The sequence below is a fragment of the Mobula birostris genome, chromosome 26 (genome assembly GCF_030028105.1).
Source record: "Mobula birostris isolate sMobBir1 chromosome 26, sMobBir1.hap1, whole genome shotgun sequence".
Taxonomy (NCBI): Eukaryota; Metazoa; Chordata; class Chondrichthyes; order Myliobatiformes; family Myliobatidae; genus Mobula; species Mobula birostris.
The window spans coordinates 51974744-51984645 of NC_092395.1; the positions used below are offsets into that span (position 1 = coordinate 51974744).

A 9902-nucleotide genomic window follows, 5' to 3' on the forward strand; every position below is an offset into this window, starting at 1 on the left:
TCCTGAACACATTTTACAAACTCTAAACCATCTAGACCCCTAACAGTGTGGGAGTCTCAATCAATATATGGAAAATTAAAATCCCCTACCACCACAACTTTATGTTTCCTGCAGTTGCCTGCTATCTCTCTGCAGATTTGCTCCTCCAATTCTCGCTGACTATTGGGTGGTCTATAATACAACCCCACTAATGTGGCCATACCTTTCCTGTTTCTCAGCTCCACCCATAAGGACTCAGTAGACAAGCCCTCTAATCTGTACTGTCTGAGCACTGCTGTAACATTTTCCCTAACAAGCAAAGCTACTCCCCCACCTTTCATTCCTCTGCCTCGATCACATCTGAAACATCGGAACCCTGGAATATTAAGCTGCCAGTCCTGCTCCTCCTGTAGCCAAGTTTCACTGATTGCTATAACGTCATAATTCCACATGTCAATCCACACCCTCAACTCGTCCGCCTTCCCCGCAATACTCCTAGCATTGAAATATATACACCTCAGAAGATTTTTACCACCACTCACAACCTTTCTATTTGCGGCTTTGAAACATAAACTATTAACATCATTTATTTTCACCCCAGCCACACTGTCAGCTCTGGCACTCTGGTTCCCATCCGCCCTGCAAATCTAGTTTAAAGCCTCCCCAACAGCACTAACAAACCTCCCTGAAAGGATATTGGTCCCCCTGTAGTTCAAGTGTAACCCGTCTCTCTTGTACAGGTCCCACCTGCCCCAGAAGAGGTCCCAATGATCCTGAAATCTGAAACGCTGCCCCCTACACCAGTTCCTCAGCCACTTGTTCATCCTCCAGGGCATCCTATTCTTACCCTCACTGGCACCTAGCACAGGTAGCAATCCTGAGAGTACCACCCTCGAGGTCCTGCTTTTCAACTTCCTACCAAGCTCTCTATTCTCACTCTCCAGGAACTCCTCACTCTTCCTTGCTATGTCATTGGTACCGATGTGCACCATGACATCTGGCTGATCACCCTCCCAGAATGTCATGCAATCGATCAGAGACATCCTTGACCCTGGCACCTGGGAGGCAACAAATCATCCTGGATTCTCTGTCACGACCACAGAACCTCCTATCTGCACCTCTAACTATCGAGTCCCCTATCACTACCGCTCTCCTCTTTTTCCACCCTCCCTTCTGCACTGCAGAGCCAGACTCAGTGCCAGAGATCTGGCTACTGCAGCTTGTCCCAGGTAAGTCATCCCCCCCCAACAGTATCTAATGCGGTATACTTGTTGTTGAGGAGAATGGCCACAGGGGAACCCTGCTCTGCCTGCCCTTTCCTCTTCCCTCGCCTGACAGTGACACAATTTCCTGTGCTCTGCTCCTTTGGCGTAACTACCTCCCTGTAGCTACTATCTATAATCTCCTCATTCTCCCGAATGATCCACAGGTCATCCAGCTCCTGCTCCAGTTCCCTAACGCCAAACCGGGATGAACAATTGTTGTAGCTCATCCTTGCGATCTTTAAGTGCTTGCCATTGCATATCCACCGTCAACACTCTAAGTATCATTTAAGTACCTTTAAGTATCATTACTTAACTTTAGGTATCCTAATGGTACCTAAAGTTTCCCCTCCTGCACCAGCTCTTCAGCTGGGCATTCATCTGTCCTGTCTTCCTATTCTTACCCTTACTGGCATGTTGCACAAGGAGTAATCGTGAGACCACCCAAGGGGTCCTGCTTTTTAACTTTCTGTCCTGCTCCATGAATTCTTTCTGCAGGACCTCATCCCTCTTTCTACATATGTCATTGGGACCAACATGCACGACAACCTCTGCCTCTTCTCCCTCCCCCCTCAGAATGTTCTGTAGTCACTCTGAGACATTGGACATGGATACCCTGTCTTTTCCCCACAATAACAAAGCTCCAGCACCACTGCCCACCTAGAATCTGCCCTCCCCTGCTGTACAGCAGAGCCATGCATGGTGCCACAAAATAGGATAACGCTGCTTCCCAAGAGCCCATCTCCTGAACAGTATCCTACACAGTACACTTGTCTAAGAGGAGTATGTCCACAGAGGATCCCTGTACTACCTGCTTGCACTGCCCCTTCTTCTCTCTGTCTGTACCTGGTAGCACACTCACAAAATGTATTGTTCACCACACTTTCTAGATTGTGGATCTTCCATCTGAGTGCAACTGCATCTCCAGGTACTCCATGCAGTCTGTCAGGAGCTACATCTGGGCACACTTCCTGCAGGTGTGGTCGCAGGGGACACTGGGGATGACTCCTACCTTCCACATCCTCCAGGAGAAGAATACCCTCCTACCAAGAGAGAGAAGAAGATCTTACCAGTAACCCTCGTCACTGAAGCCTGAACTTGCACCTCGCTGCTTTTCTCAAGGTGGCTGTTTTCTCTCTAGCTGTTGTTCCTTCTGTAAGTCAATCTCATCAAACTTAAGCTAGTTCCATGATGCCCTAGGTCTTCCCTCTGTTACTCTCTCCACAGATGCTGCCTGGCCTGCTCAGTGTTTCCAGTATTTTATGCTCTTCAAATTAACTTCCGAGTAACAAAATTTCAGCAGAGCTGCCTAACGTCCTATGGAATCCACTTTGGTGGTCAGTTAAATCCTAAACCCTGATCAACCCCATCTCTCAAAGCAGTCTCAGTCCCCAAAATGTAATTCAAATAAAACACCCTATCCCAACTCACCTAACACACCAGAGATCCTTGAAATCCAAAGCAAACCATTGTAAGTCCGAATCCAAACCCCATACCTCTACAAATAATGAACACAACATAATCTGAACCTGTCTGACCTCACACCAACTAAATCACAACCAAAGTAATAAGAATTCTGACACAGGGTTCTTGATTCTGTTTCCCTGGTGTAGTCGTCTTAACGCTCAGTTCTCATCCCACCTGACAGTGGAAGTTTGCAACCATTGTGACTCTGCCATTGTCTCTTACTACAGGATAATCCCTTCCGGCAGAGGATTGCAGAGGTGTTCTCCCAGGACAACACGGGCAACATGACTTTGGACGACTTCCTGGACATGTTCTCTGTGTTGAGTGAAATGGCCCCACGTGATCTGAAGGCATGTTATGCATTTAAAATTTATGGTGAGTATAACCAGACCAATGACCAGAGGGAACCATCAGCCAGGAACAATGTGCAGAGAGATCACAGGATCTCCCTGAGAATAATACAATAACAGAATTGTCACAATGAGAATCAGGTTTAATGTCACCGGCATATGTTGTGAAATTTGTTGTCTTTGCAATACATAATTAGTACCATGCAATACATAACAATAGAGAAACAAACTGTATATATATTAAATAGTTAAATTAAATAAGTAGTGAAAAACTAAAAATAAAATAAGTAGTAAGGTGTCATAGAAAGGGATTAAACTTTCCTAACTCAGAGTGGGACTGCCATTGTGCTCTGATAGGGTAGAATTTATTAAATGTGTTCAGGATAGTTTCTTCTTATATACTGTTAGCCCCTCCAGGGAGTGAGAAATGCTTGACCTATCCTTGAGAACTGGGGCAGGTCAAGTGACTGAGATGTCAGTGAGAGATCATTTTGGGACCAGTGATCATGGTTCAACTAGCTTTAAAATATGAAATTATGTACCCATGCAGGAAATCAGGAGAGCAGAAATGAGCAGAAAAGAGGAGAATCCAAAGAGATTTTACATGTATATTCAGGGAAAAAGAATAACTACAAAGAGAATACCAAAGTGGGAGGCGGAAGAACATGTCTCACAAATCTGATCAAGGTTTTTGAAGAAGTAATCAAGAAGGTCAATGAGGACAAGGTGGTAGATGTAAATTTCAGTAGACCTTTGATAAAATTTCCCATGGAAGGCTGCCATGAAAGTTAGTTTGAGTGAGATCCAGGGAGAGCTGGCTGACTGGCTTGATGGCAGGAAGTAAAGGGTGATGGTGGAAGTTTGTTTAAGACCATAAGACATAGGAGTAGAATTAGGTCATTCAGCCCATCGAGTCTGCTCCACCATTCCATCATGGCTGATCCCTGATCCCACTCAACCCCAGACACCTATCTTCTCACCATATCCTTTGATGCCCTGACTGATCAGGAAACAATCAACTTCTGCCTTAAATATACCCATGGACTTGGCCTCCACTGCAGTCTGTGGCAGAGCGTTCCACACATTCACTACTCCCTGGTGAAAAAAAATCCCTCCTTACCTCTGTTGTAAAAGGTCACCCCTAAATTTTGAGGCTGGATACCCCTACTATAGGAAATATCCTCTCCATATACATCCTATCTAGTCCTTTCAACATTCGGTAGGTTTCAATGAGATCCCCAGGTGTTGTTTTTTGGACATTCTCCAGGAGTCGGTGCTAGGCACACTGTTATTTGTCACCTCTAGCAATGGCTTGGATGAGAATATATAAGGTATAGCTAGTGAAAAATAGATGATGTTTGCTGGCAGTGAAAGTGGTTATCAGGATCACTGTGGGATCTTAATCAGCTGGATAAGTCATAGTCATAGTCATACTTTATTGATTCCAGGGGAAATTGGTTTTCGTTACAGTTGCACCATAAATAATAAATAGTAATAGTAATATTACTATTAGTAAATAGTAAATAGTAACAGTCATAGAAATAATAAATAGTAATAGAAAATAGTAATAAATAGTTAAATAGTACTATGTAAATTATGCCAGTAAATTATGAAATAAGTCCAGGACCAGCCTATCGGCTCAGGGTGTCTGACCCTCCAAGGGAGGAGTTGTAAAGTTTGATGGCCACAGGCAGGAATGACTTCCTATGACGCTCTGTGTTGCATCTCGGAGGAATGAGTCTCTGGTTGAATGTACTCCTGTACCCACCCAGTACATTATGTAGAGGATGGGAGACATTGACCAAGATGGTATGCAACTTAGACAGCATCCTCTTTTCAGACACCACCGTGAGAGAGTCCAGTTCCATCCCCACAACATCACTGGCCTTACGAATGAGTTTGTTGATTCTGTTGGTGTCTGCTACCCTCAGCCTTATTAAATCATGGGGCATATATAGGATGAATGTGCATTATCTTTTTCCCAGGGTTGGGGAATACATTTGAGGTGAGAGGAGAAAGATTTAATAAGTGGTTGAGAAACGGCAAATTGAGTTTAATTTGAATAAATGCAGGGTGTTGCATTTTAGGAAAATAGACCAGGGTAGGAATCTTGTAGAATAGAGGGATCTAGATTGAAAGAATGTCAAGGAGATTTACAAGGATGTTGCTACAATTCAAGGGATTGAGTTAGGGATAGAGGTTGAGCAGGTTGGAACATAGGAGAATGAAGAGTGATTGTATAGAGGTGTATAAAATCATGGGGCATATATAGGATGAATGTGCATTATCTTTTTCCCAGGGTTGGGGAATACATTTGAGGTGAGAGGAGAGAGATTTAATAGGAATCTGAGGGGCAGCTTTTTCACTCAAATGGCAGTCCTAATATGGAATGAGCTGGCAGAGGAAGTAGATGAGGCAGCTACATGAACAACATTTAAAAAGTACTTGGGCAGGTACATGAACAGGAAAGGTTAAAAGGAACATGGATCAAATATGGGCAATGGGACTAACTTGGATAGGTATCCTCGTCACATGGATGAGTTGGGCCAAAGGACCTGTTTCCATGCTCTATGACCCTCTGACTCACTTCCAGGTTGTGTCTCACTATTGGGTGGAGTAGAGGCTCCGCAATGAGTTGGGGAAAAGGTCTTTGGAGGAGGAGGGACTTTCAGGCACAGTGTGATAGCTCAGACAGATACATCTGCTACTCAGTTGGTGTTGATTCTTTGGACACTGTTTTCATGAATTAAATGAAGCTACGAAGTTGTATTTCTTTCAAACAGATTTTAACAATGACAATTTTATCTGTAAGTCGGACTTGGAGAAGACTTTGATTAAATTGACGCGAAATGAGCTGTTACCAGAGGAGGTGCAGCTGGTTTGTGATAAAGTACTGGGGGAAGCAGATCTGGACAATGACGGCAAATTATCACTGGAGGATTTTCAGCATATGCTTGTCCGCTCGCCCGATTTCCTCAGGTAAGGTTCCTAGCTCCATTCACAGCTGCTTGGCGCCATAAATTATGCTTCCCCTGGCTTTTCTGGGGTTGGGCTTTTTCTGGGGTTGGGATAGACAACATTTGTTCACCATGATGCTTCTATCTTCCTCAGGTGCCATCCATGCTCACTAGTCTTCACACCTACTCATGTGAGGGACCAGCAGAGAGCAGGGAATATCCTGAGAGTAGGAGGGAATTAGGCCATTCTGCTGACACCAGGAACTGGGACTTCAGAATGCATTTGGGGAGACTGGTCAGCTATGTTAGGATTGACTTTGTAATGGTGGTGTGGTGGTATGGTGAAGTCCTTCAGAGAACACCTGCCTCAAAGTTTCATGAAGGTTCTGGTCAGCTTGCTGGTTATCTTAGTGAACATTTGCAGTGTTATCCCTGAGCACAACTCTGACTGTTAATCAGGGCAGATAGACAGCTGTCCCTGTAAGTGCAGGTAAACTGCTGTCACTCTGCATAGCTCTGATCAGTATAGTTACACCACTGCCCCAGTGCACAGTTCCATTTGTTGATCAGGATAGTTACACTATTGGCCCTGCACACGCTGAATGTTCAACAGTGAAGTTACAAAGCCGAACCTGTACATAGCTCCAATTTTTGATCAGTGTAGTTATGCATCCATCCCTTTACATGGCTCCAACTGTTCATTGGTATAGTAACACTACTAACCCTATTTGTGCCTCTGAGTGTTGATCAGGTACTACAATCCCTGTACAACATTCTGAGTGTTAATCAGTACTGTTATACTGCCATCCCTGTGGATATTCCTACTATTGATTAGGGCAGTACACTGCTGTTTGTTTATATGGCTCCAGCTGTTGGTCAGTGTCTTTATACTGCCGTTGCTGTTTACAGATCTGAGTGTTAATGATTCTGTACCTGCACTGTCACATTGATTGGAAGATTTTTTTTGCAGCACTTTCCACATCCGAATCTGATTACTGCCTGCCACTACATTTGACACAGAACCTCAAATCGTTAAGAGAGTGAAATATTCCTGAGTAGAGACCTGACCTGCTTCCTGTGTCCCAGCATTTTCCCTGTCATATAGAGTCAATAAAGTTCGATTCTCCAAACCTGTTTCTCTGTAGTATCATTTGTATCAGCTCTGTTTCCTCATGTGTTATTAATCTCCAAGTTACGTTCTCGCTTGTGTTCTAATCTCACAGCATTGAAACAGGTCCTTTGGCCCATCATACCATATGCACCATTGACTCCATGCCTACACAATGCCTAATTAATCAGACAAGATTCTATTGAATTTAAAAACGCAAACAACAGGAATTCTGCAGATTCTATTGAACTGTTTCTTTCCAACATTCCTATGTGTTGTGAGCTGCCAATCTCCTCCTCATTCATGATCAGTGCCTCCAAAATGTAGCAGCTGGATGATAACGTTTTCCTCATGTAACACCCTGCTTTATGACCATGCTTTATTTTATTAACATGATTATGCTGTGGGGTATTTTATTTTCTGCAGACTTTCTCAAAATGCAATATGTATCCTTTAATTACATTATACAATCGAGTAGTTCAACCTTAAACAAAAAATACTCTGCAGATGCTGGGGTCAAAGCAACACTCACAACACGCTGGAGGAACTCAGCAGGTCGGGCAGCATCTGTGGAAACGATCAGTCAACGTTTCGGGCTGGAACCCTTCAGTCTTGATGAAGGGTTCCAGCCCAAAACGTTGACTGATCGTTTCCACGGATGCTGCCCGACCTGCTGAGTTCCTCCAGCGTGTTGTGAGTAGTTCAATTTTGCTGTTTAAAATAAAAATTCAGTCGATTGTTGAGTTAGGCTAGTTGAATTAGCCAATGGGATTTGTATGGGGAACACTCCAGAGGGAGTGCAGGAAGAAGAATGGGGAGTCATTTTCTAGAGAGTGCACGGGATGGAAGAAGGGGAAAGAAGGAAGATATAAACAGATGACAATCATAGTAGAAGAACAAGCACAGAACCCATTTGGAAGGATGAATACTGATGTTGGAGATTCCTCGCACAGACAATGGTCTCAGGGAGAATGTGCAGATAACTTTCGGTTAGTTAGTTACCATGTGTCCTTGGAGAAAGTTCTACATTTTTCTCCCCCTGGCCATTGAGTAAGTACTTTTCCCTTGGATGGGTTCTTCAAAGCAAAACTGGTTCAAGTCTGTGAGTAAACAAAATGAAGCAAACTGGATTGATTATGCAACAATGAGCTCCAATGATTATGTACATGATACAGACTGATACATTTGTAATGGGTTCTGATCCTTTATTTTGTTTGTTATAGTTCACAATATTTTGTCATTACAATTCTCATCTCAGTCTATACTGGCAAAAGAAACTCCGACAGATGCTGGAAATCCAAGCAAAACACACACAAAATGCTGGGGGAATTCAGCAGGCCAGGTAGCACCACACCAGGAACATTGGACACAGTATATGATCCCAACAGACTCACAGGTGAAATGTTGCCTCACCTGGAAGGACCGTTTGGGCCCCTGAATGGTAGTGAAGGAGGAGGTGTAGCACTTGTTCTGCTTGCAAGGATAAGTGCCAAACAAATCTATGCTCCATTTACCAGAAGTCTGTTGGTGTCTGTTGCAGCCTCCTGTATATTGGAGAGACCTGACGTAGATTGGGACACCACTTCGCTGAGCTCCTATGCTCCGTCCAACAGAAAAAGCAGGATTTCCCAGTGGCCACCCATTTTAATTCCACTTCCCATTCCCATTCCATTATGTCTATCCATGGCCTCTTCCACTGTCGTGATGAGGGCACACGTAGGTTGGAGGAACAACGCCTTATATTCTGTCTGGGTAGCCTTCAACACGATGGAATGAACATCAATTTCTCAAATGTCTGGTAATGCCTCTCCCCTCCACCTTCATTTTCCATCCCCTTTTCCTTCTCTCACTTTATTTCCTTGCCTGCCCATCATCTCCCTCTGGTGCTCCACCCCTCTTTTCTTTCTTCCATGGCCTTCTGTCCTCTTGTATCAGACTCCTCCTTCTCCAGCCCTGTATCTCCGTCACCAATCAACTTCCCAGATCTTTACTTCATCCCTCCCCCTCCCGGTTTCATTTATCACCTTGTGTTTCTCTCTCCCCTCCCCCACCTCTTAAATCTACTCCTCAGCTTTTTTTCTCCAGTCCTGCTGAAGAGTCTCAGCCCAAAACGTCAACTGTAGTCTTTTCCACAGATGCTGCCAGGCCTTCTGAGTTACCCCAGCATTTTGTGTGTGTTGCTTATGTTTATACTGAAATGAGTTAAATTATTGTTTCCGGGTGAATGGTAAATTTGCATGGGTGTGTCAGTGTTCATACAAGTAATTGCCTTCGTTTTCCCTTAGATTAGACATTCACACATTTACGTTTGTGTTTACCTGAATCATATTTGCCCTAGATGTGTTTATTTATTGGAAATAGCCTTCTCATCATTTTCCCCCATGCATTGTAGAGTTATATTGCTATTAGGCTGAATTCACAGTGAAAGCTAACTCACTGAGAGCCTACCGTGAGAGAGTTACACTCGGGTCCTCTTATCTGTTGTTGGATAACTCACCATGGGGAGAAGTGTTCACTATTAGCCTTATCTCTGCCTTTCAGTTTTTGTCAGATGCCCTGTCGACCTCCGCTTTAGAAAAATAAACCTGACCTCTCTGAAGAGCTGGAATACTGTACTCCCATCCCAGGCAACATCCTGTTGATTCTATTCTGTAGCTCTGTCACTTCCTTCCTCAAGGGTGATGAGCAGAACTGTACATCAGTATTGAAGCCTACTCTGCAGACACACCCAAAGTGTAAGTGGCACATGTGTTCAAACCAGTGTCTGCCAACCTTCACC

General features: G+C 44.0%; 1 protein-coding gene across 1 annotated transcript in view; it reads left to right on the plus strand.

Moving 5' to 3' along the window:
* Positions 1 to 7092, plus strand: part of LOC140188141 (calcium and integrin-binding family member 3-like) — a 39201-nt gene extending 32109 nt beyond the window's left edge. The window contains exons 4-6 of the mRNA XM_072244119.1: positions 2936 to 3083; positions 5842 to 6037; positions 6986 to 7092. Of these exons, the coding sequence (XP_072100220.1) occupies positions 2936 to 3083; positions 5842 to 6037; positions 6986 to 7007 (366 nt within the window). The 3' untranslated portion in view covers positions 7008 to 7092. The remainder of the gene's footprint in view (positions 1 to 2935; positions 3084 to 5841; positions 6038 to 6985) is intronic.
* Positions 7093 to 9902: the final 2810 nt, after the last annotated feature.